This window comes from Peromyscus leucopus, chromosome 2 (genome assembly GCF_004664715.2).
Source record: "Peromyscus leucopus breed LL Stock chromosome 2, UCI_PerLeu_2.1, whole genome shotgun sequence".
NCBI lineage: Eukaryota > Metazoa > Chordata > Mammalia > Rodentia > Cricetidae > Peromyscus > Peromyscus leucopus.
The window spans coordinates 110147229-110172786 of record NC_051064.1 but is presented as its reverse complement, the minus strand read 5'-3'; the positions used below and the strand labels follow the sequence as shown (position 1 = coordinate 110172786).

Sequence of the window (25558 nt, the reverse complement as noted above, 5' to 3'; positions counted from 1 at the left end):
AGCTTTGGCTCTCTTCCCGCTCCATGGAGGCTGAGCTGGAGTTCTTTAGGCAGAGTCTTCACACAAGTCCATTCAGGAGGGAGGAAGCCCTGAACTGATACTAGCCTTCCTACTAACGAAGGTCTGAGAAACCAAGAGGTGCTTTTCTATGTACCCTGAGTTGCTGAAGAATAGGATGAGTCTGTTGTATTCGCACTGCCACTGGTGACCCCAACTACCCAAGCTCATAAGATGCACATATGGGAGCATACTTTCCTGTAGCAGAATAGCCTTAAAATTAATAACATAACAGCAATTGTGATCGTCTCCAGAACCCTTATCCACACACACTCTTCTCAGAACCCTGTGATGAGCAGAGCAGGAAACACTGATCCCGAGAGAACGGGCTCAGAGAGGAACGGGATGCGCCCGTGGTCACCAACGTGTCCACAAGCCCCACCTTGCCCTGCTGTGGGTCCCCACGCCGCTCTCTTCCTGCTTACAGCAGCATCAGGACCACAATGGCAATGATCATAAGGACCCCAGCTAGGATGCAGAGGCCCAGAAAGACGATGTCACTGGTGTCCTGGGACACCACCGTCCCTGGGCCCTCCAGGACCTCTGCCTCATCCCCGGATGGTGCCTCCTGAAGGTGCTCAGCCGTGGCAGCGTAGGGCCCGAGCCAGTGAGAGCCTGACAGCAAGTGGGCAGATGCCTCCTTGCGCCTCGGCTCACAGCGCACCTCGTACTCGTGGATGTCCTCGTGCCCAGCAGCGGAGAAGTCGATGTACAGCACGCTGACGATCACAGAGGTGTTATTTCTTCTCTGTGGGGGTCACAGATACGTGTTCATGCCCAAGGAGGCTCTGCCTCTCCTGTTTCCTCTAAATACACATAGGCCTGATCCCACAGCTTTGCCACAGATCCCTTGACACTCTGAGCCTCGGAGTCCTCGTCTACCAAAAGGGCAGAAGGGCCAGCAAGCTGGCTCAGTGGGTAAAGGAACTTGCCACCAAGCCTGACAGCTTGAACTCCATCACTGAAACCCAAATAGTGGAGGGAGAAAACTAACCCCCATAAGTTGTCCTCTGATCAACACACACACACACACACACACACACACACACACACAATTTGAAATAATTATAAAAGAGGACACTGTGAGTGTGGACTGTCTTGAAGGGCATCATACTTGATGGGCCAACGTTTGCTCTGGTTTCAAGGGGCTGAAAGGGGCCGAAAGATAGTAACAGCAAGAACACCAAGTCTGGAAGATGTAGCTTAGGGGCAGAGCACTTGACTGGTGTGTGTGTGAGGCTCCACATTCAACCCCCCGTACCAGCAAAAAAGCAAAAACAAACAAGCAAAAAACCACCCCCAAAACAGCAACCATGGAGTTGAGATTGTACTGGCAATACATAAGCCAGGTGTGGTAGTACACGCCTGTAATCCCAGCACTTTGGAGGAAGAAGAGAACCCAGAGTTCAAAGTCTTTTTTTTTTTTTTTTTTTTTTTTTGGTTTTTTTGAGACAGGGTTTCTCTGTGTAGCTTTGCGCCTTTCCTGGAGCTCACTTGGTAGCCCAGGCTGGCCTCGAACTCACAGAGATCCGCCTGGCTCTGCCTCCCGAGTGCTGGGATTAAAGGTGTGCGCCACCACCGCCTGGCTTCAAAGTCATTTTTAATTACATAGTAAGTCACCCTAGACTACCCGAGACCCTGCCTCAAAAAGCCAAATAATAACAACAACAACAAAAACTACCTAACATCTGGGGCCATTTAGGATCCAGTTAAGTATATCAGTTCATTTCATTCTCACAATAACCTTCTTGGTGTCATTAACATTTCCATTCCACAGATAAAGAAAGTGGGGCCTAGAGGTTAACTCTGTTGTCTGGGACCACACAGCGTACCAGCAAGCGAGGCCACACACATGTCAACTCCACAGCAGACATTGCATTCCTCGGGCTGCCCACACTGCCCCACCCAGGGCTGCCACTTCTGAGAAGGGCGTCTAAAACGTGCAGCTGCCTAAATTTGGAGGGAATAAATAGGTGCAAGCAGTTGGGTCCTCCCATCATCCAAGACTGAGTGGCACCCCCCCCCCCCTTGTGAAGGTTTGAAGGAGTGTCATGTCTGTTTCACAGACTAGGGGACTTTAGGGCTCTTCCAAGTCTGGCTTCTGAAAGGCCCTGGATCCCACAGTCCCAAATAAGCCTCTACCCCTGTGGACTGGGGCAGCCTGCTCCCCAGGCTCTAAGGGGAACTTGTAGCCTTGCTTTTGGACACACAGCCACAGGACACGGGACAAAGCAAGGCAGGAGCTGAGAGTGGAGGGGGACTGAGAGAGGGAAAGCCCTGTGAGACTAGAAGGCTGAGAATTAGGAGGCGAAGCCCAGTGTTTCCAGAGAGGCACTGAAGGGCTGGCCTTGATGCTGCTGTTGCTCCTGGTCACCCACACCTCGGTGACAGCAGCTCCTTGCAGAGGCTGGGCCTGGGGCTGAGGATTCGCAAGGCTTGTATTAACTGCTCAGCCTTTACCCTTCCAAGCACTGATTCCATGGTCTATGGCCCTACATTTTGGGGCAGGGTAGAGTTCTGAAATGGAGCATTCGTGAGTTCTTGACTCTAGGACTTCATGATTTCATTTGTGGGACTCTTTGAGGGCGAAGGTGGGGATGTGTTCATGTGTGTGTGAGCATGTACATGTTTGTTTGGATGCCAACTCTAGAAACACTCTCCAAGAGCTGCCCGCCTTGTTTTCTGAGGCAAGGTCTCTCACTGGGTGGGACCTGGAGCTCAAAGATTAGGTTAGATTGGCTGGCCAGTGAGCTCCACCGATAAGCCTGTCTCTAGTTCCCCAGCACACACCACCATGCCTAGATTACGTAGCTCTGGCTGGTCTGGCCTGGAATTCGCTATGTAAACCAGTCTGGCTTCAGAATCAGAGACCCACCTACCTCCAACTCCCAAATACTGGGATTAAAGTATATGCCAGGCCGGAGAGATGTCTTGGTGATTAAGAGCATGGACTGCTCTTCCAGAGGTCCTGAGTTCAATTCCCAGCACCCACATGGTGGCTCACAACCATCTGTAATGGGATCTGGTGCCCTCTTCTGGCCTGCAGGCATACATGCAGACAGAGCACTCATACATAAGAAATATGTATGTACATAAATAAAGCATGTGCCACGGCACTCATTCTTTAGGGCTTTGTGTTTTTTAATAAACATGTCCCCATGCTTGCATGGCTGGCATGTTACTGACTCGGCCATCTCCCCGGCCTTCTGGAACTTTGTCTCCTCCATTCCACGACACTGAATGTGGTTCTGTCCCAAGAAAACCCCTAGGGGCCTCAAGGCACGGAGCAGAGGTGGGTACAGACTCTCTTGGCAGCCAGATGCCCCTCGGCTGCCTTCTAGTGTTAAAGGGCAGTGGGTGCCTGGAAGCTGGGAGGGTACAATGAAGGACTCCAGGGGCCAGAAGCAAGCGGCAGGGCGCGGGCATCGGGGCAAACCAGACTGCAAACCCCCCTCTCCCCCCCCCCTTTCCTAAGGACTCAATTCAGGGTGCTGGGGCACTGCCCAGGGATTCTCTCAGGCCCCACCCCCCCCACCCCGGCCTGGGTCCACAGCCTCCAGCATCCAAGTATAGGAGAAATTTTTCATTTGTAAGCCCAGTCTTTGGAGGGAGGTGGGTCCTTCTTTGAAAGCTCATTTGTTTGTGGAGCCCAGAGATGTATTGGGGTCACCAGGTTGGGGAGGGTGAGCAGGAGGAGAGCAGGGGAGTGGCTATGCATATTAAAGGAATCAGGGTTTCCCCTGGGGAGCTCTCAGGGGAGGAGCAGGGGGGAAATTTAGGGTTATTCACCACTAGGGTCTTTTGAAAGAGTGCCAGGAAGCTTGCATCCAGACCTGAGTGCACCACCAGAACCAGGAGAGAAACTGAGGGCAGCAGGTGCCCTTCAGTAAGGCTCAGAGCCCACCTCTTATACCTCCCCTCCCCTCCCCCTACCTGAGACTCTGTACCGCAGGTGTCAAAGCGGGCTTGGATCCGGAAGTTGCTACCAACTTCCTGGGCTGCACAGCTCCGGCTGCCCAGGTAGACCCTCGTCCGCTCCAGTGGGGCCAGCGCCTGGGCAGAGATCAGGATCTGGAAGTCCGTGCGGGAACAGCTCACATTCATGGGTACCACTGGAAGAGGAGGGAGGAGCCTGAGATCTTAGGGCTGCAGTCACACCCATCATCCCTAAGCCTTCCTGAAGGAGAGCAGCCATGGAACAGAAGCCCAAGGGAGGGAAGGTACTTAGGACATCCTACGGGACTGAGTTGGGATATTTACGGTGCTCCACCACACCACTGGGTTTGTGAGTTCTGAGGGCACGTGGTGTGCCGGTGTCTCTGAGTCCTCTGAGGCTGGCATAGAGCTTGGCAGACCAAGGAAATGCTGAATGAATGAATGAATGAATGAATGAGCCTGCAAGTGAGTGGAGACTAATGCTTCACCACATTAAAAGTAATTGCTCATCACAGCCAGATACCCAGCAGTCCATCCCATCATTCAGTTAATGCATCACTGACGGCCTCCTCTACAGCGCAGTACACACAGACGCGGCGTGGAAAAGCCAGCCACGCCACTGCTTGTGCAGGACAGTGGATGTGGGAGGCACACAGGAGTACCACGCAGGACAGTCAAGCAAAGGCAGAGGAGGGGGTGGCTCTGAAGAAGGCCGGGGAGGGGAACCTTGTTGTCCCACCCCGTGGTGGCCCGAGATGTTGGGCACATCTCAAACCACTTCAGTTTGGGAAACGAATCTCTGAGAGGAGAAGCTGCGTGTTGTGGCTGACTTGGGGGGACAGGATTCCCCAGTTCACAGTCTGTCCATTGCTATCTCCCAGCTCCCAGCATGCTCTGGGCTGTGAGAGAGTGTGCTTCCCAGTGTCTGGGACTTCAGGGGCAAGGGTGCATGCAGGGGTGTGTGCAGGAAAGAGGCAGGTGGGGGGTTGGTGGCTGGCTGGAAGAAAAAGGAGACCTGGCAGGCAGAGGCCTGGATCCCTCAGCCCTCTCTGGGAAATGTCTCAGACATATTTCAACCTCGGGTGTCTGGGCAGGCGGGGATTTATGGGTCCGCTGTCTCCCACGATGATCTCGGTGGCGCTGAACTGTGCGTCACCCCTGATTGATGCCGAGGCTGCCCTCCCTGTGGAGAGGCTGCCTACTGCCTGGGCCCCATCTGGTACTGGTCCAGTGTGAGTACCCTGTCTGACCCCAGGCTCCCACAGGGACCTGTGTGGGGAGCACAGAAGGCCCTGAACAGGAGCCAGGATGACAGTCGCCCTCCCCTCCCTCCTCTCCAGAGATACTGCAGGAAGAGGCGGTCTATCACTCAGTCCCGCCCAGGCTGGGTCTGAGAGGCAGGCTCTCAGAGGCAAGCCGGAACCCACCCGAAGACCCTTCAATCCATGTCTCTGCTGTACAGGCGGGACAACCAGGATCTGGGGACCAAAAGTGATGCTCCAGGTCACGGGACCGAACCTGGGAGGTACCTGGTCTCACGGTATTCTCTTTGTCCATGAAGGATCGAAGGAGACAGTGCCAAGGGTCACCGCTGCCCTTCCCACAGGGACGGGCCCTGTCTAGGCCTAGAAGGGAAGGGTGGCTTTGTGCAAGTCTCTCTGTGCCACCAGCTTGCAGCAGCTGTTTCCTGCCCCACTGACAGGGCCCCCCAGCTCTGCTGCTGCTGAGGAGGAGGAAAGAGGATCCTCTCACTGCTGAACAGGCCTGGGCATGTGAGGGGAAGATGTCCTCAGAGCCAGACTTCCCTGCAGCCCTCACTCTGCACCTGACTCGGGGACTCACTGGTCCTGTACGACTGATCCCCAGTACAGAAGTTGGAAAAGCCTCCATACCAGCTTCCCCAGCCACCTCTGCAGCAAAAGCATGGGCCACTTGACCGATTTGAAACCAAAGTGACCAAGACAAAGCATTGAGAGAGCTTTGAAAACGCTTTGGCAAGTCAGGCGGTGGTGGTGGTGCACGTCTTTAGTCCCAGCACTCGGGAGGCAGAGGCAGGTGGATCTCTGTGAGTTTGAGGCCAGCCTGGGCTACAGAGCAAGTTCCAGGACAGCCAGGACTACAAAGAGAAACCCTGTTTTGAAACCTGCCCCTCCCCAAATGCTTTGGCTTTCTGGATAAAGGGATTTTTGTGGCTGGCACCTCTCCTCTTCCAGCCGTGAATGTGGACACGATGCCTGAGTTTTGGGGCAGTCATGTTGCAAACACAAGTCTGAGTATCTCTGAGGTACCATCAGGACATTCTGAGTCCCTGGACCCCCACAGTAGCTGCTGGCTAGCACACAGCTGGGTGAGGACACGCACGTGCCTCCTGTCCAGTCAGCAGTTCTGAATGACACAGGCAGGTGGCATCTCAGTGGCATTTCACCTGACGCTTGCCATTGATAACTTGACATTTTGTGCATTAATCCCGGAAACCGGATCAAACATCTGAGAGACATCGAACCCACAAGAAAAGCAGCCAGGTGGGGGAAGAATTAGGAATCAGGAGTCAGAAGCTATGAAAGGAGAGTCCTGTGGCAGTGAGGGCCACATCACAGTAGCTTCAAAGGTCCTCAGAGCAGGCCACTTCGTAGGGCCCGGAGGACACCGCAGAGGGGTGTGTCACAGTGAACAGGAAGAAGGCCACTCGGAGTTCCTCAGGACCCACACTCTCAACTCAACTGACCTCCGATGTAGGCCACAGAGAAGCCCCTGCCGGAGGTGCTGCGGTCAGTGTGCAGCAGAAGCAGGAGCTGATTGTGACGTGAGGTGACAGGCGGTGGCAGGTGATGACCACACCACTTCCCCAGGAGCTGTGCCTCCTCACTGGCCCCATCGAAGGCCGCCAGGTGGTCAAAGTCACAGGTTCTGGTCAGGCTGTTGGGTTCCTCCAAGCCCAGGTCCAGGATGAAGACCTTGACCCGGTAGCCGGGGGGCAGGCGGATGGTCCAGTGGCACCGGATGTTGTTGGGGTAGGAGCCAGGGTACTGTGGGCTGGAGAAGTTTCCACGCACAGCCGTGAATACCTCCTGGCATTCTCCTGGGGAGGAGGAAGTAAGAGTCACTCACACACAATCAATGACAAATAACTAAAGTCTGAGTCTGCGGCCTGAGGCGCCACTGGGAGGCGGCGGAACCTTCAGGAGGTGGGTGGGGCCTATGGAAGAAGGTTGGCTCACTGCGAGGAGGCCCTCAAAATGGGCGCTGGGTCCCAGTCCCCTCCTTTTTCTGGTTCTGCTTCCTGGCTGTCATGAGGAAGCAGCTCTTGTTCCATGCTTTGCTCCCTGCCGTGATGTCCTGCCTCACCACGGGCCCCAAAACCACAGCTGACAGTCCTTGGACCTCTGAAAGTGTGGGGCACGGTGCTCACATATCTGTGCTCACATTCCTGTGTCTATCTCAGGTACAGAAAGCCAGCATCCTGTCAACACACCAGCCCTGTTTTCGGTACTGCCAGCCACCAGCCCCCTGTGCCTCTGCACACACTGTCCATGCCCCTGGGCGGACTTCGTCAAGGCGCTGTTCAATTCCTCCTCCAGGAAGTCCCCTGTGATTCCACCTGTTAGCACTCATGACAGTGGCTCATCACTGTGGGCTGTGGACTCTCGGAAGCACATCCATCCTTCTTTCTGTGCACACGTTACATGAGCGTGTAGCCCATGCCAGGCACATGTACAAGGAGCAGCTAGCTCACCCTCAGGCAGGGAAATGGACAAACTCGAGAGGAGGTAGATAAGAGTATGAAGGAACTGGTCCTCACCATTCCTAATGCTGTGACCCTTTAATATAGTTCCTCATGTTGTGGTGACCCCCAACCACAAAATAATTTTCATGGCTACTTCATAACTGTAATGTTGCTACTGTTATGAATCATAGTGTAAACAACTGATATGCAGGATGTCTGATATGGGATCCCCATGAAAGGGTTGTTCAACCCCAGTGGGGGTCCAGGCCCACACGTTGAGAACCACTGCTCTAAGGCGTTTAGAAGGGATTGATCCCATCTGCGCAAGCAGAAAGTCTTACAGAGAATGTGATAGGGTTAGTTAGGCCTTGGCGTTGGCCCAGAAGGGTGTGCTAGACCCTTCTAGACAGGGCAGAAAATCCAACCCCCAAGGACACAGCAAGCCTTAACTGAATTCCCAAACAAAGCAAACAGGGGTTCGAGGGCCCAGGCGCTGGCATGGGCGTGGCCCCTCCTACCTGAGAAGTAGTGGGCCTTGAAGCCCCGGCCTCCAATGTTGAAGTCAGACTTGAAGATCACCTGCAACTCGTGGCCCAGGGACACAAGGGTGGGGGGTCTGGTGCGGCCGCAGTAGTGGTGCCCGTGGGCAGGGCCCGGGGCTCCGAGCACAGCCACGTAGTCGTACATGCATTCATGGCTGCCCTCCACCTGGAAGTCCACGAACACCAGCTTGACGGCGGCAGGCCCTGAGGCACGGATCAGCCAGTGGCACTCCACGTTGTTGGGGTAGTTGTTGGGGTACTCGGGGCTGCTGAGGACCCCCGACAGGCCAGTCAGGACACCACCACACACGTCTGCAAGGGAGTCCATTTGAGCTGATCTCTTCTCTGGGGAACCAGACACCCAAACGCTGCTCCACAAACACCCATGCCGGACAGGCACAGAGCTGTACCCAGACCCGCATGGCACCCATTTTCTACAGTGAGAGGTCAAGGAACTTAATCTGTCTAGGCCCTGAGTTCACCCAGGTATAAAGACCTGAGTGCAAGGGGTTTATTTGAAGGTCAAGGATCTCCAGGTGGACATAAGGGGGTGAGAGGAGATGGTAAAGTGTCCTGAAGGGAGCTGCTGAACCCCACCAGGGAATTCTAGTAAAGCATACACCTGAGTCATGTCACTCCAGGAGCGAGGGGCCTAGGGGGTTCTAGACTATGTGGTGGTTGGAAGGAGGATCCCCTCAGTAGGCTCTCATATGTATATGAGTAGCAATATATATATATAGGTTTTTCAAGACAGGCTTTCTCTGTGTAGCTTTGCGCCTTTCCTGGATCTTGCTCTGTAGACCAGGCTGGTCTCAAACTCACAAAAATCCGCCTGCCTCTGCAGGATTAAAGGCGTGCCCCACCACCTCACAGCTTAGGCTCATATATTTGAATACTTTGTTCCCAGTTGGTGGAACTGTTGGGAAGGATTAGGAGGTGTGGCCTTGTTGGAGGAGGAGTGTCACTTGGGGCGGGCTTTGAGATTTCAAAAGCCCATGCCATTCCTAGTTAGCTAACTCTGCCTTAAACTGGTCCACCCAGAGGTGAGCTCTCAGCTGCTGCTCCAGTGCCATGTGTGCCTGCTGCCATGTTCCCCACCGTGACGGTCATGGACTCTCACCCTCCACAACTGTGAACCCTAAATAAACAGCTTCTTTTATAAGTCGTCGTGGTCATGGTGTTTTGTCACAGCAACAGAAAAGTGTCCAGGAAAACTGGAGAGAGTCCCAGGGGGAGACCGTAGACACCAACAAAGCCCTCAAACAGGGACAGGAAGACTGCCAGGACAACACCAAAATGACAGAGGCCAAGAGGTATGGGCAGGTCACCCAGCCAGCAAGCAGAACTGGAGCCCAGAACATTATAGCTGCAGCTACGTGGCCAGGGCATGGCGGTGGGCAGCTAAGGGCTGGCTTCCTATCCCAGGACTCCTCAGCTGTGTGATCTTAGGCAGTCACATTCCCTCTCTGGCCATCAGATTTACTGAGAAATGAGATGGTAAGTGTGGATGGTCTGTGATAGCCCATCAGTGAATATCAACAACTGGAGCAGAAAGATGCTTCAGACTTCATTCTTAGGCTGCATTTCCAACGTGCCCATGTGTGGTGTCTGTGTGTTTACATATGTGTGGACATTCACGCCCACGTGGGTATGTTATGTTTGGAGGTCAGAGGAGGACATCAGATGCCCTGATCCATCATTCTCTGCTCTGTCTCTCTGAGACAGAGTCTCTCTCTGAACCTGAAGCTTGCTAATTTTCAGCTAGGTCAGACAGATGGCCAACAAGCCCCCCACCAGGGTCACAGGTACACAGGGCCATGCCTGGCATCTCATGCGGATGCTGGGGGCCCAAAAGCCTCTCACTCACACAGCAATCTCCCCGGCACAGTTATCTTTTAGTATAATAAAAAAACAGGACCCAAAGTTACATATCTTATACATAATTTAGCCAGCGGAGTCCATCGATACCCACTGTTTGTCAGTGACTGGCTTCTCACAAGTCAATGCTGGAAATGTGAACTTGGGGCCAGGGCAATAGCTCGGCCATTAAAGCGTTTGCTGAGCAAGCATAAGGACCAAATTTTATCCCCGGTATTCCCATAAAAGTTGGACATGGCAACTCACACTTGTAATCTTAGGGCAGGGGAGGTGGAGGCAACGGCCACTCTAGCTTAATTGGAGAGCACCAGGTCTCAGTGAGGTGGCTCCTGAGGTTGATTTCCGGCTTACACACGCACCCATGCACGCACACATGCATGCAAGCACATGCATACACACACGAATGTGAACTTGCGAAATGAATGCATATCATTAAAATGCTACCTTTATCTTTTTAGATATCAAAGACTAACAAGACGGCACTGCCTGCCATCAGCTCTTTCTGTTTGTAAAAATGATGGAAAGAAGGGGAGGGGGCAGGAAGGGGGAGAACAAGGGAATCTGTGGCTGTTATGTAGAACTGAATAGTATTGTAAAATAAAATAAAATAATAATAATAAAAAAAATGATGGAAAGCGTTGCCTGTGACGTCAGGACTTTGACGCCTTAATGTCCTAAACTCCCAGGCCGAGATCTCCACGTGCTAATCACATCAGCCTCTTGTTCTTGTGTCTTAACTGCACAGTTCTGTGCTTCTAAATTCAGCCGGGGCCGCCATCCTGCCGTAGTCCTACGGTGGCTGGGAGTGGACTTGTGGACGTGGGCATCTGTGGCTGTCCTGCTTGGGCTGACACAGAGGCATCTGATCTCATGCTGGGGAGAAAGGAGGGCTTTTGGGTCTGTACACAGGAGCTCAGAGGCAGGAGGGGGAGGCAGGTGAGGAGCAGGGCTGGGTCTCCACCTCATGAGGCTGGGTGGCAGGTGACAGCCTGCTCGGAGGCCTCAGGCTTAGGGACGACTGGTAAAGAATGCACACAGGGAAAGGCCTAAGAGAGGAGGAACCACAGGTTCTGAAAGCTCCTGCCTCTGACACCCTGGGCCCAGGCAGGGGAAGGAGGCAGGAGCCACGGGACTTCAACAGCAGGAACATCCGGGAGCCTCCTGTGGCCTGATGTGGGCAGAGGAGGGCGCAGGCCTCCTCTCGGGGAACAGCAAGCTGCCCGGGGGAGCCCGCAGTCATGGAGGAAGCAGAGAAATATCACAGAGGTAGCAGGCGGTGGTTCCCAGGGAGGTCACAAGTGTGAAGACGCCACCTCTGCCCCTGTGGGCGGTGCTGTGCTAAGACACTGCCTGCCTACTCACCTCCCTGGGCCCTGTCCCCCCCACCCCCTGCAGCCCTTCTGCCGAGTGCCCCCTGACCTTTCTGGTAGCCTGCCGAAAAGCCGCGGCTGGCCACATGCTTGTCCGAGTGGAAGACGACAGACATGACGTGCCAGGAGGAGGTGAAGGGTGGGGGGGGCACCTGGCCGCAGAACCTGCCCAGAAGATTGCCTTTGTCTCCGGAGGCCCCGTTGTAGATCTCTAGGAAGTCAAAGCCACAGGTGTCGTGGTACTCCAGGTCGAAGGCGTGGAAGGTGAGCAGCACGGAGGACCCCTCGGCCACCACGATCAGCCAGCTGCACTCCGTGTTGTAGGGATACAGACTTGGGAAGTTTGGGCTGGAGAAGTTCCCAGACGGTGCCGAGAGCACACCCCCACACTTGACACCTGAGGCAGGAGAACAGGGTGGTGTAGAGTCAGCTCTGGGGCCTTGAGGGTGCAGAGAAAACAGGACAGAGTCCTAAATCGCTCTGGGTGTGCGCCTGAGCCCTCTCAAGCATTCACACTTCTCTCAGAGACTGGGCAAGTGTTCTTCTAGACACTCAATAAATGTTGTTTGAACACTGGCCAGTGCTCTTAGATGCCGGGAGGATTGCAGTAATGAAGATCTTGCTCTCAGGGCACGCGTGTTCTGGTGGGAAAACAATAAATACAAAACCTCCGGGGAACAGACGGGAGAGTGGTCAGCTCTGAGGAGAACAAGAAGCCAGGCCAGGCATGGTGGCACACACCTCTCACCCCAGCATTAGGAGAGAAGAGGCAATCCGATCTCTTCTTGCTCAAGAACAACCTTGTCTACATGTGAGTTCCAGGCCAGCCAAGGCTACATAGAGAGACTCTGTCTCAAAAATAAATAAATAAACATTAAATAAATAAACAGAGCCAGGTGATGGTGGTGCACACCTTTAATCCCAGCATTTAGGAGGCAGATGGACCTCTGTGAGTTCAAGGCCAGCCTGGTCTACAAAGCGAGTTTCAAGATATCCAGGACTACACAGAGAAACTCTGTCTTGAAAAACCAAAACCAAACAAACAAACAAACTAAAAAGGTAAATGAATAGAAAATAATAAATAATTTAAAAGGAAACAATAAAATTAAAAAAACAGAATTTGGCAACCTTTAATGGAATACGAGGCTAGAAGCATGTAATGTCTGTTCAGTCACCCAGGAAAAGGATGATAAAGGGAAAACCCAGGTTGACCACACAGGTATTCTCTGTGAAGCTCACTCAACGTTGCTAAGCTTTTAAAACAAACAAACAAAACGGTAAGAGTAGCTTCAGACTGGCCTCAAACTTGTAATCCTGTTGCCTCAGGATCTCAAATGCTGAGATAACAGATGTGAGCCAGTGTGCCTGGTTCAAAAGTTTGAAAAACATCGCCGGGTGGTGGTGGCACACGCCTTTAATCCCAGCACTCGGGAGGTAGAGCCAGGAGGATCTCTGTGAGTTCGAGGCCAGCCTGGTCTACCAAGTGAGATCCAGGAAAGGCGCAAAGCTACACAGAGAAACCCTGTCTCGAAACACCAAAAAAAAAAAAAAAGTTTGAAAACATAAAAAGACACAACCTAGTATCACACCTATACTATAGCACACACCTGTAAGGGAGGCACTCTGGGGGCTGAGGCAAAAGGACTGTAAGTTTTAGGTAAGCCTGGGCTACACAGCAAGACCATGATCCAAAGTAGTAATAACAACCACCATCACCACTACAGCAGCAGCAACAGAGTTGACAGAGGCAGGAGAGAGACTGGGAGGGTGGGCGTGGAGTAATCAGGATGCATCATACATGTGTATGAAAATGCTAGGGAACAAATTTAATAAATAAGAACAAGCCAAGAGGGAACTGTATATAGTAGAATGCTATGCAACTTGAAATGCATACACATCATCACTCACCGAGTCTACTTCTTTTTGTTTTTTAAGGTAAGGGCTTAGCTATATAGCCAAGACTAGCCTTGAATTGCAAATTTCTTGCCTCAGCCTTCCAGGTGCTAGGATGAAAAGAGTGTGTGTGTGTGTGTGTGTGTGTGTGTGTGTGTGTGTGTGTGTGTGTACTCCTGGACTCAGGTGATCCTCCTGCCCAGCCTCCCCAGTGTCTAGGACTATACTCACTAGTAGACCCGTAGACAAGCACACTTACTTGGATCCTCTTGCATGGGCTCCTGAGTTTAGGACTACAAGCACGTACCACTGTACACAGCTAAAGAAACCTTTGGGGACAGGGGTTTTCTGTGCACATGTGTGCACGTGGAGGCCAGAGCTTAACTTCAGATGTCCCTCAGATGCTATCCATCTTGTGTTTTGAGACAAGTGTTCTTATTGGCCTGGGGCTCACCAAGTAGGCTAGGCTGCCTGGCCGGTGGCCCAGGGATCTGCTTGTTCCCACGTTCCCAGCCCTGGGATGACGAACATGTGGCATTATTCCATAGCTTCTGGATCTTGAACTCACTCAGGTCCTCTTGCTGGCATGGCAAGTACTTGGCCACCTGAGCTATTGCTCCCGCTTCTAGAAGAACACTCTTTCGTGAAATCAAAAAGTTGTTTTTGAGGCTGGAGAGGTGGCCCAGGGATGAAGAGCACGAGCTGCTCTTGCAGAGGCCCTGGGTTTGATTCCCAGCCCCCACACGGTAGCTTACGACTGTAACTCCAGTTCCAGGGGCCCTGATGTCCTCCTCTGGCCTCCACAGGCCTGCAAGGGGGGCACAGACAACATACGGGCAAAATACTCACGCGCACAAAATAAAAACAAGTAAATCTTCAAAATACAGGCTTTTATTTAGTACTCTATGTTCGCACATGTGTGTGCATCATGAGGATGGGGAAATGCCATAGCACGCATGTGGGAACTCAGGACAACTTTACAGGGGTCAAACTCGGGTCACCAGACTCTTGAGACAAATGTTTTCACCTGCGGAGCCACCTTACTGGCCCGACAGAGGGATATTCTTTTTTTTTTTTTTTTTTTTTTTAGATTTATTTTTGTTTTAAATTACGTGCATTCATGTGTGTCCGTATGGGAGTGTGTGATGAGCACAGGTGCCCATTGAGGCCAGAGGTGTCAGATCCCCTGGGACGACAGTAACAAGTTGTGAGCCATCTGATGCCATGGGTGCTGGGAACAGAACTGGACTCCCCTGGAAGAGCAGCCAGTGCTCTGAAGTGCTGAGCCTTCTTGCCAGCCCCAGGAACGTTCTTAATCAAACCACGAGGCTCCTCCATTTGGCCAAGCCCAGGATGGAGAACTTCATCCTCCCAGTACTTCAACAATAAATGGCAAGGGGGCACAACTGGATTAGGAATCAAACATAATGCATGGCTCTTTCTCAGGTTTTTATTTGTGTTATTGACTTCATTTTGCAGATGAGAAGACTAAGCCCCGGAAGGGGAAATTACCGTAGCGGTCATCTTTGGCTCAGCACCCTCTCTTCTAACTTGTGGGACCCCAGGCTGCCTGTTTCAGACATTGCCTTGGCTCCTCGTGGTAATCCTGACCTGTGGGGAGGGTAAGTGTTCCAGGCCAGGATCAAACTCTTCTCAGAATGTCTGGGGGGGTCTTCCTCATTGGTCCCTAAGCTAGGAATGGGAGCCCTGGGGGTCCACATTCGGGACTATGGAAACATGTCCACAGATAGCAAGAGCCACATGGGGAAAAAAAAATGGCCCTGGGTGGGCCAAGAGGCCCTGGCTGCTGGCAGGCTCAGCTCCATCCCTGCCACCCTGTTGAGGACCCCAAGAAGCCTTTTTGCCTGAGTGTATACAGCTTGGGTCCTGTCACTTATAGCCACAGGAACCCTCAAGGACACACTTGAATAAAGTGCCCGAGAGGACATGCTAAGCCACAGATCTGTGCTGATTTGGACTGAACCTCCCCCGCAGGGGAGCTCACAGAGGAGGAGGCACTGGGAGAGTCAGGCAAGCCAGGCGAAGCCCCACTGTGGGACATGCCGCATCCTGCATCGCATGGGATTATGGGGTAGCAGTAGTGAGGGAGGGATGAGACCCACAGAGGTGATATGAGCGGAGTGGGAAGGCAGATTACATTGACTCCATCACTCAGCCTCTGTGGACCTCAGCCATGCGCCTGTGAAATGGGCGCTACCCTCGTCCTTACTGAGTGCTCCAGGTGCTGGGGAGACAGGCATTGAGGGGCCATGCAGGGGATAGGTCACATGATTTGTCCCTGCCTGGGCAGGCTGGTATGGCAAGAAGATGGAAGGACCTTTCTTCCAGTGTCCACTCTTGTCCTTCTCCCAGGGTTAAGTATAGGACAGGAAAAAAAACACAACTGTCAGAGTGGAACTGCTGTGGCCGCGGTGGCCCTGAGCACCAGCACAAATGGAAGTCTCGCCCATCAGGATCCAGCCAGGCACCCTAACCCTGTTAGTCATGCTGAGGCCATCCAAGCCCTCGAGGTTAGTGAACAGCAGCACACGTGTCCTATTCCCCAGGCACGGCTGGGACCCGAGGTGCTCCCCCCATTTCTGCCAGCATTGGGGCCACCTCTTCCCTCTTGGCCCCTAGTGGAGCTTGAGGAAGACAAGTTATGGGGGGCTGCTTGCTGAGCCCCCAGCCCCCAGCCAACGCACCCACGGCAGAATGGTGAAATGATTCCCAAGCTTCTCACACAACACCTGGAGGAGCAGACTGACACAAATCACAGACTCACAGCCTGGGCTGGAGGAGCTCTGGGAACCTGGGGAGGGAGCATCTAAGCCCACCAGAGGAGGAGGAGGGCTCCGTGGAGGAAGGGACGTGACTTAAGAGTGTGCACAAGAGAAAAGCGGACTGGCTAGATGGTTCAGGATAAACGCTCTGGCCACCAAGCCTGGCCACCTGAACTTGATCCCCCCCACACACACCTGGTGGAAGGAAGGAGAGAACCAACTCCCCCAGCTTGACCTCTGACCTCTGCATGTGGGATGCAGCACACCCACGTGCACTCACCCCCTACACACACAATAAATACATGTCACTGAGAAAAGTATTTCAAAGAGAAACAGGATCCTTCTAAGAGATTCTTCCAGGAAGAACTTCTTCCCAGGCATGGGGACAGTGGGGCGTAAGATCCCCCGGGGAAGGCATTCTCAGAAGGAGTGTGGTTCCCAGCAAGAACACAGAGCTAGCCCCCCAGGGACACCGAATGGCACAGTGAGGAATCTGGTACCACTGGCTGCAGCGGGAAGTGAGGCAGGCACTGGGAACAGAGGGGCCTCCCCACCAGGAGCCTTCCACACTTCTGAGCTCTTCCCTTCCCCCACAGCAACTGGGTGGCCCTGAACCTGCCCCTGAGCCCTGGGTTCCTTCATCTGGAACAAAGGGCCAGTCCTCACCTAGGACTTTGTTCTGAAGATGAAATGTTCTTATGCATGTGAAGCAAACAGCAGGCGCTCACTCAATGCTGTCCTTCACCTCTCAGGAGCAAGCACACACTCCACTTCCTGGCTGGGGCTTCTTGCGGCCCTGGGTCCTCTGCATTCCCCTCCCATCCTCTCGGTTGGGTTGCGGGTTGCTGGATCACCTACCTTCCGTGGCTTGGGTCCCAGGACCTGAGTCCAGCAGTACCATGGCCAGCAATAAGCAAGCCCCCAGCTCAGCCAGCATCTCCTCTCTGGGGGTCCCCCACCAAGGCGGAGTTCAGGGGTCAGGATCCAAGGGTCCGAGAGGGGAAAGAGAGGTGAGGTTGGAAGGGCCCCCAAGTCAATGGTGGTGTGAATAATTCATCGGGCCCTTGAATTAGTAAGCCGATCCCAGGTGCTTCCTTCACTCCTCACTGAGGTGACTGACGGATCTGGTGTCACCAGGTTGACACGTACTGAGAGCTGCAATGGCCACCCTGCATCAGGAAGGAGACAGGGCAGGGGACAAGGGGCCTAAATTCCAGGGCCAGGCGGATCTGGGATCCATCCTAGCTCAACCTCCAGCCAGTCAGGTGATGTTAAAGAAGTCATTGCGCTCTTGTGGGGCTTGGCCTTCTGAGCAACCGGCACAGCCATTCAGGCCGGCCTCAGGGGCTACTGGGAAAAAAGGAATGAGATCACGTGTGCTACTGTATGCAGTAAGCACTCAGAACGTGCTGAAGCACATGGCAGGTGCACGCTCCTGTCTTTCTCCACCCCCCACCTCCACAGGGAGCCGAAAGGAGTCTAATGTTTGTGGGACAGATGGGACACGTTTCCTTCTGATGTAAAAATTCAGCTCAGAGGGAGGGAGAAGGAGCTGGTGGGCAGCTGATGAGCGGAGTCTTTCTCAAGGAAGAATGCGTCTGGAGCAGCAGAATTGGCACTTCCGATTTCTGCTGAGTCCTAATGCAGTAGCCACCGGCCACGGTCTGTAGTGTGGCCAGAACGGTACATGTGCCTTCGCTCATCCACTCGGCCTCATTGCCACATCGCTGGACCCAGGCCCCGTGCCGGGGGCTGAGCCTGCAGAAGTGACCCCAAGAGTCCTGTGTCCAGCAGAAAATGGGATTGTTTTTTCTTCTGGGGATCTTTCCTTTTGATTCAGCCCACCACGTGGTCTTTTCTAAGTTTCTGTTTTTCTCTTTCTGGTGTGCTTGCTCATGTCTCTCTCTCTCTCTCTCTCTCTCTCACACACACAACACACAACACACACACACACACACACACACACACACACACACACACACACACACACACACAGAGGCATGCATGGGTGGAGGCCAGAGATCACCCTTGAGTGCTATTCCCCAGGAGCTATCCACCTTGATTTTTGAAACAGGGTCTCTTATTGAATCTAGAATTCCCCAGTGAGCCCCGGGGATCCAGCTGCCACCCGCCACCCTCTCCTCATGATGAAATAACAAATACTTGATACCATACCATGCCTGGTTTTTATGAGTGCTAGGGATCTAACTCAGGTCGGTCCGTCCGTCCGTCCGTCCGTCCGTCCGTGTGTGTGTGTGTGTGTGTGTGTGTGTGTGTGTGTGTAAAGCACTTTCCCACATCTCCCCAGTCCCTCCACCATGCATTTCTAATCTGTGTGTGTGTGTGGTGGGGAACAGAGCCTGTACTTGGCCTGGGGCACTGGAAGGAAATGGGACATATGTTACCTTCGCAGTAAGGGCAGGGCCTGGGCTCTGGTTTCCGGTGTACTGAACTCAGTGCTGGCTGTCCCACTGCCTAGCTGAGGGGTCTATGAAAGTGAGCCTTCTCTCTGAGGCTCAGCTTCCTCCACAGAAAGAGGTAGCTGCAGCCTGCTACTCTTCAGTAGGATTATCTGAGACCGGGGATGGCTGTCTTACCAGCCTGGCTCACCACACCACAACAAGTATGCTTTTCATCTACCCAAGAGGAACCCAGCTGTCCATCTGCCAGAGCACATGTCGCCTCTGGCCCATCCTTTTGTCAGGCCGTCCCCAGGGAGCCCTCGGCTGCTGGCAGAGGAGGCCACCACCTGGAAGGTGTTCAGCAGAGGGCATCAGGAAGGGTCAGACTGAGGCCGGCTTATCCATGGAACTGGATGGAAAAGAAAGGAAAGTTCTGGGCAGGCTGAGAGGTAAAGCTTTCATCAAGCACTATATGAATGAAGGGAGCCGGGCGGGCGGTGCGGCACACGCCTTTAATCCCAGCACTCAGGAGACAGAAGCAGCCAGACCTGTGAATTCTACAGAGGAGTTCCAAGACAGCCAGGGCTACACAGAGAAACTCTGTCTCAATAATAATAATAATAATAATAATAATAATAATAATAATAATAATAGTACTAATAATGTTTATGGGTGAGGGGCAGGGCATGGCGCTGGGGTGCTCAGGTGGATCACATGCACACACCTCTCAGGCAGTACAGCACACAGTTGGTTCCACAGTTGACGGAGATAGAGCCGATGTTCCACGATTGTGTCAGGGTCTTGGGGTAAGTTCTACCACAAGAAGACCCTAGAATGAGCAGTCTGTTTGGCAGGTAATCCCAGGAGTGCAGAGGCAGACGGGGGACAGGATGGGGAAGAGGGTAACTCATGGAGTGCTGGCGAGCAGAAGGGCCCAGCCTAGGCTGGCCAGCAGAGACAACGTCCTCAACTCACTGATCTGAGGAGCTGAAGCATAGCTTAGCTCCCAGCTCTGCTTCAGGTGGCTTCACAGGCAGCATGTGCCTGGCCTTTCTAACCTGTGCCTGGCCCCAAAGCCTGGGGCAGGAGGGCCAGGGGCGCAGAGAGAGCGAAGAGTGAACAGCAGCCGGTGAGGGCCGGTGAGGGCCGGTGAGGGCCGGTGAGGGCGCACTGGGACACCTACGAGCAGTCATAGGAAGCCTGTCACTGTTGTGACTCGGGACTCCTCACGCATCTCTGACACACTCCGGCACGACTGTCTGTGTCTGCTTTCTCTGTCACTCCGCATCCCTGGGAACCTCCACAGTTCCCCAGCTCAACAGCTTCCATACTGAAACGCCAACCATCCCCATCCTTAGCTTGTCCTGTGGCTTTTCCCACCAGGTCAGGGCACAACCGACCCACCAAGGGCCAAACCATGGACACTGCCTCAACTCCCCTGCCTCACACCCACAGGCACTGTCACAGTGGAGCTTCACACCCTGAGTGACTTCAAAGAAAGACATCACTGCCCCGGCTCAGCATCTCCTCTGCTCTCCACAGACTTCTCACTGGCCTGCACACCCACCCACCACTCTACCCAGATCTTTCTAGAATGATAATCAACCACCTACACACGCACACACACATCATCCTCTGTTCAAAGTCCTCTGCTTGGCTCTCATGCCCTTTCAGGGCGCCCTGACAGCTCACCTCAGACTTCTGACTTCTTCCCTGTGGTGAGCTGAGTCCTGAGTCCCTATAACCAGTCATTTTTCTCACTTCTCTGTGTACGACAGGCCCGGGAGTCTGGATCATACTTCTTTCCACCCATTGTCCACGGTGGACTCTTCCTCAGCCTACAAGTTGGGGCACTCTCCAACGGAGAGGATTCCTGCACACTACCCTCTGCCCTCAGGGTCTCCATCCAGTGCCCAAGCATGGGACTCAGCCCTGAGCACAGCCTTTTACTTGTGCGGGTTAGTTTTGTGTCAACCTACTTGACACAAGCTGGAGTCATCTGAGATAACCTCACGCGAGGAAATGCTCCCATCAGACTGGCCTGCAGGGAGGCCTGTGGAGCATTTTCTTGATTGGTGATTGACGTGGAAGGGGGCAGCCCACTGTAGGCAGTGCCATCCCTGAGCGGGTGGCCCTGGGGTGTTATAAGAAAGAAAACTGGGGCCTGGGGAGATGGCTCAGTGGTTAAGAGCACCTGTTGATCTTGCAAAAGACCTGGGTCCAGTTTCCAGCACCCACATAGCGGCTTAGGACTGCCTGCAACTCCAGTTCCAGGGGATCTAGCGCCCCCTCTGACCTCCTCTGGCACTAGGCATGCACATGCCACACACACATGCATGTAGGCAGAACACTCAACCACATTAAAAAAGAAACAAAAGCAAACCAACCAACCATCGAAGCAAGCAGGCACACTGAGCAGGCCAGTAAGCAGCGCTCCTCCATGGCCTCTCCTTCCGTTCCTGCCTCCAGGTCTCTGCACTTCATGATGGACTGGAAGCCGTGAGCTGAAATAAACCCATCCCTCCCCAATGTGCTTTTGATCATGGCGTTTGTCACAGCAACGGAAACCTAACTAGGACAACCGTCTTTGCCTCGTGCCTCATCTCACTCGACCCGGATGCTCAGCAGCTACGTAGGAACCGAGCCATCCAGAGGTCCACAGCTGGCAAGTGTCCTTTCCCTTTGGACTCACGCTTGCCTGGGCCAGAGGCTGTGCTGTGAACCCTGCTCTCCTACTCAGCTGTAGGAGAATACCTGACTGGTCAGCTCATAAACAGAACACGCTTATTCCTCAGCGTTCTGGAGGCCAGGAGTCCAAAACCAAGGAGTCCATCCATCCGGTAAAGCACCATGTCCTGGCCAAGTCCTCCCATGGTGAGAGAGGCGAGGGTCTCTCTGAGGTCTCTTTTATAAAAGCATTAATCTCCAAAAGATTAATCGCCTCCCAAAGGCTAGCATCTCCCCTGCAATTGTGGGCTAGGATTTTAGCATATAAATGCTGGGGACACAAACACACAAACATTCTTTCCCACAACCCCTGCCCTCCCCCTCCCGGGGTGGCAGGATGGATCTGGTGCAGTGATTAAGCCTGGAACTTCTAGAACCAGGACCGTGGGGGAGACCTTGGCCCTTCCAAGCCTGTGAATTGAGAACTGTACACTGTGAGGATGGGATGGGTAAAGCTTCAAAGCCTCCTCCAGCGTTCCTGGAGCGCATCCTCCCTCCTGCAGCCCGCGTGTGTAAAGTCTGAGTGGCGTGCAGACCTCCAGTCTTCCTGCGTTTCATTACAACCCCTCTCCTTGAAGTCACCTCTGGGGGGGGGCCTCCTGCTGCCTGGCTGCCCCTTGCCTCCAATCAGAATGTGGCCAGTGCTTCTCTACTGGTCCCCAGGGGAGGGAGTTGAGAAGGAACAAAGGCTGCCACCTGCCCGGTCATTAAGGTGTGCCCAAGCTGCCCACAGACGGTCAAACCTGGGCATCTGGGTGTCCGTCATTGTCCCTCTGTGCCAATGTAGAACCTGCCCTCAAACTTCTGGGCTATCTTGGTGTAAGGTGGCCCTCCTGTCTGTGACTGGCTCTGCAGCACCAGGGGCTGAGACCAAGTGACCATCTCTGAGGGGGTGTGAGCGCCACACAATTGTGAGCATGCCATCTAGTGGGGAGGGGGGAATGAACGTCATAGGCTCATGTTTCTATCACCGAGCACATGTCACGCTCCTTTCTCTGTACAAGGCCTACCTTGATGTCTGTCAATGTCCCGGACACTAAGAGCACCAATCTGTGTGTGGCAAGGTTTACTGAGCGTGACTATGCCCTATGTGACTACATATACCTGGCCTTTCACATCTGCTTCTTCCCACATATTCACCCCTATGCACATACGGGGAGCACACTGTGCTGTCGCCGTGTGTACGTATGTTCCCTGTGTGTTGAAGGCTTTATATTTAGATCTGCAGGTACCCAGATGCTAGTGTGTGTACTTCACCTTCTGGCTATACGTATACACTGCGTGTCCATCATGTGTCTGTGCAAATGTTACGGTGCATGTGCATGGTTACCCCTGGGGACCATGTGCTTTCCCAAGTGCCAGCGTCCATATGTTTTTCCACATGCACTCATCTTTTTCCACGGCACACAGCATCTGCTGGTGTGAAGGTCTGTATCCCTCCAGATGTGCACACCTGTAGCAGGTACACATCTCTATGAGAATGGGTGCTCACACCGCTCATTGCCAAGGCTGCGTGCATCTCTGTGCATGTGCTGGGGTGCACATCTGAACTGGGGTTACTCTCCAAGCCAGTTTTATCTTTGTGTCTGTATCTGTCACTGATCACTGAGTATGGGGATGGTGCCCAGGGGAAAACAAGGGTGCTGCCTGGCATCTGCCTCCCTGTTCCACAGAGGCCTGGACTAAGGGAGGGCTGTGACAGAGAGCAAAAAGAGAGAGGCCTGCCCACCCTGGGGACTCTGTTGGGACCCCAGGGGTCTCAGGGCATTTCCCATGAGCACTGTAGCCAGGAGGTAGGGACAGGAAGGGCAGCACCCCCATCCCAAACTTCTCTTGGAGCCTGATAGGAAGTCTTGGTGTCTGCACAGTGTGTGTGTGGTGTCCCTAGACGAGAGAGGACGGGAATCCAGGAGAGAGAAATAAAGGGTCCAAGACAAAGTTAAAGAGGGGGTGGGAGGCGGGCTCAGTGGAGAGGGGCTGGTGGTGACTAGGGTTGGGGATTATGATGGAAGGTTGTCCAAGGAGTTACCGGAGCAATCCAAGGACTTACCGGGTCCTCACACTCTTGGGAACCACACCCCAGCCCCAGGCCCAGGAAACTACATCTGAATCTGTTTTTACTTCAGTCACTCTACCCTTTTCCTTCCCCATAGGCTGAGGTGAGAAGGCCATGCACGACATCACCAAAGTCCAGGTAGGACCAGGACAAGGCTTTTAAGAGCCCTTGGACAAAAGTGTAACTTTGTGACCTCAACTTCTAGCTCCTGGGTGGACGGGAAGAAAGTAAGGAGGAGGCTGGAATTACTGCCATTTACGGACCTCACCCCAGGTTGGCGGCCACACACTCTCTCACTGAGCCTCTCAGCCCTGCAAGAAAAGAACACTGTCCACGTGCCACAGATGAGAAAATCCAGTCCCAGCATCCCAAAGGCCTGTTCCCACGCAGAGCTGGGGCTAACAGAGTGGCTACGCACTGTCATGTGGCGGGGCAGGAACTGGAAGAAAGAAAAAGCTGCTAGCCCCCAACAGCACTGGGGTCCTGTGTTAGCCATGGCTTGCTGGCAGGACCATGGTCGGGCTTGGATCTTAGCTCTGCCTTTGATGCACTGTGGAACCTTCCCACACCAAGCCTCAGTTTCTACCTGAGTGAAGTGGGATTACTAATCACACTCCAGCACCCTGGGGTACTGTGTGGACCAAATGCATGTTCCTGTGGGTAAAGGGACCTGCAGAGCATAAAGAGCCACACATCAGCAGGCATCTGTGTGGCTACAGCATGTGAGTGATGACCAGGGTGACCTTGCATGGAGCAGGGTACCACACTGGCACACGTAGATTGCTTCATTTATTCTCACCCTAGCCACCTGAGGAGCCCCCACTGCTTCCCAAGGCACCGATGCCCAGGATCACACCACTTGAATACCAGATCGATGGTTCAAGGCAGGGGTGGGGAGGAACCTCCATCTGGGGTCAAAGGGAAGCTTGGCAGAGGGTCCTGAGGGCATATTTACAGGGCCCAGAGGCAGGGGGGTTGAGGAGACACAAAGGAGGCCTCCAGTCAACCCAGCTTTCCTCCTCCTCCTCCTTTGACAGCCCATTAGTCCTGCTTCTTTGGCCAAGCTGGGGCCTCTAACAGGCCAAGCTAGTTTCGAGGATGTTCAGTTACTTTTCTTTTTTGGTTTTTCGAGACAGGGTTTCTCTGTGTAGCTTTGCGCCTTTCCTGGAACTCACTTGGTAGTCCAGGCTGGCCTCGAACTCACAGAGATCCACCTGGCTCTGCCTCCCGAGTACTGGGATTAAAGGCGTGCGCCACCACCGCCCAGCTGATGTTCAGTTACATGAGAGGAGGCAGCCTGGAACTGGGACCTCCCCTTAGCCTCTGGACCCTCCTGGTCTCACTCTTTTCCATGGTTCTCAGCACACGCTGTTCCTCAGCCGCTCTCTGATGTCAGCTCATCATGGAGCCTTCCACCAGCCCTGAAGTGGCTTCCAAGCCTAGGCTTCCCTGCTCCATAGTGGAGCTATGGCTAAGCCAGCCTCACTGTCAGGTGCATTCACAGCCAGCGACAGCCAGGCCTCGTGGCCTTAAACAAACACCTCTGCCTCCCTCTGTGCCTCAGTGTCCTCATCGGTAAAATTAGAAGAATGAGCCAGTATTTGTAAAGGGTTTGCAAGAAGGCTTCACACCTTGGGGTAGTTCTATTTAAACATTTCTCCCTCTCCCTCTCCCCCTCCCCTTCCCCCCCCTCTCTCTCTCTCACACACACACACACACACACCAAAAAAAATTATAGGATGGGTGTGGTGGTACTAACCTTTAATCCCAGCACTCAGGAGGCAGAGGCAGGTGCGTTCAGGCCAGCCTGGTCTACAAAGTGAGTTCCAGGGCTACACAGAGAAACCCTGTCTCAAAAAAACAAAACAAAACAAAACAAAACAAAACACCCCAAAACTAAAAACAAAACAAACCCAAACAAAAATAAACATCCACCAACTTAAATGGAATTTAAAATTTAGCCAGGTGTGATAACACTTGCCTGAAATCCTGGCTACTTGAGACACTGAGGCAGGAGGATTCCAAGTTCAAGGCATTTTTTTCTTTATAAAGTACTCATGGGGGGATCAGGGAAGGTGTGACTCAGTGGTAGAAACGCCTAGCATGTATGAGGTCCCGAGTTCAGTTGTTTTATAATGGCCTTTCAGGAGAATGACCAGCTTCAATTCACTGCTTGATGATCGGGATTCA

The 25558-nt window shown here is 53.4% G+C and overlaps 1 protein-coding gene across 1 annotated transcript; it reads right to left on the bottom strand.

Moving 5' to 3' along the window:
* Positions 1–478: 478 nt before the first annotated feature.
* Positions 479–17120, bottom strand: Cdcp2 (CUB domain containing protein 2). The gene is made up of 6 exons (XM_028890284.1): positions 17042–17120; positions 11557–11904; positions 8236–8571; positions 6719–7072; positions 3991–4169; positions 479–805 (listed from the first exon to the last, which is right to left on the bottom strand). The coding sequence occupies exons 1-6, from the start codon at positions 17118–17120 to the stop codon at positions 479–481; spliced, it is 1623 nt and encodes a 540-aa protein (XP_028746117.1).
* Between the last annotated feature and the right edge of the window lie 8438 nt (positions 17121–25558).

Coding starts and splice junctions, on each gene's coding strand:
- Cdcp2 (XM_028890284.1), bottom strand. CDS start 17,120: ATGCTGGCTGAGCTGGGGGCTTGCTTATTGCTGGCCATGGTACTGCTG. Junction 11,905..17,041: donor TGGGACCCAAGCCACGGAAG/GTAGGTGATCCA, acceptor CTCCTGCCTCAG/GTGTCAAGTGTGGGGGTGTG. Junction 7,073..8,235: donor CAAGGCCCACTACTTCTCAG/GTAGGAGGGGCC, acceptor CCTCCTCCCCAG/GAGAATGCCAGGAGGTATTC.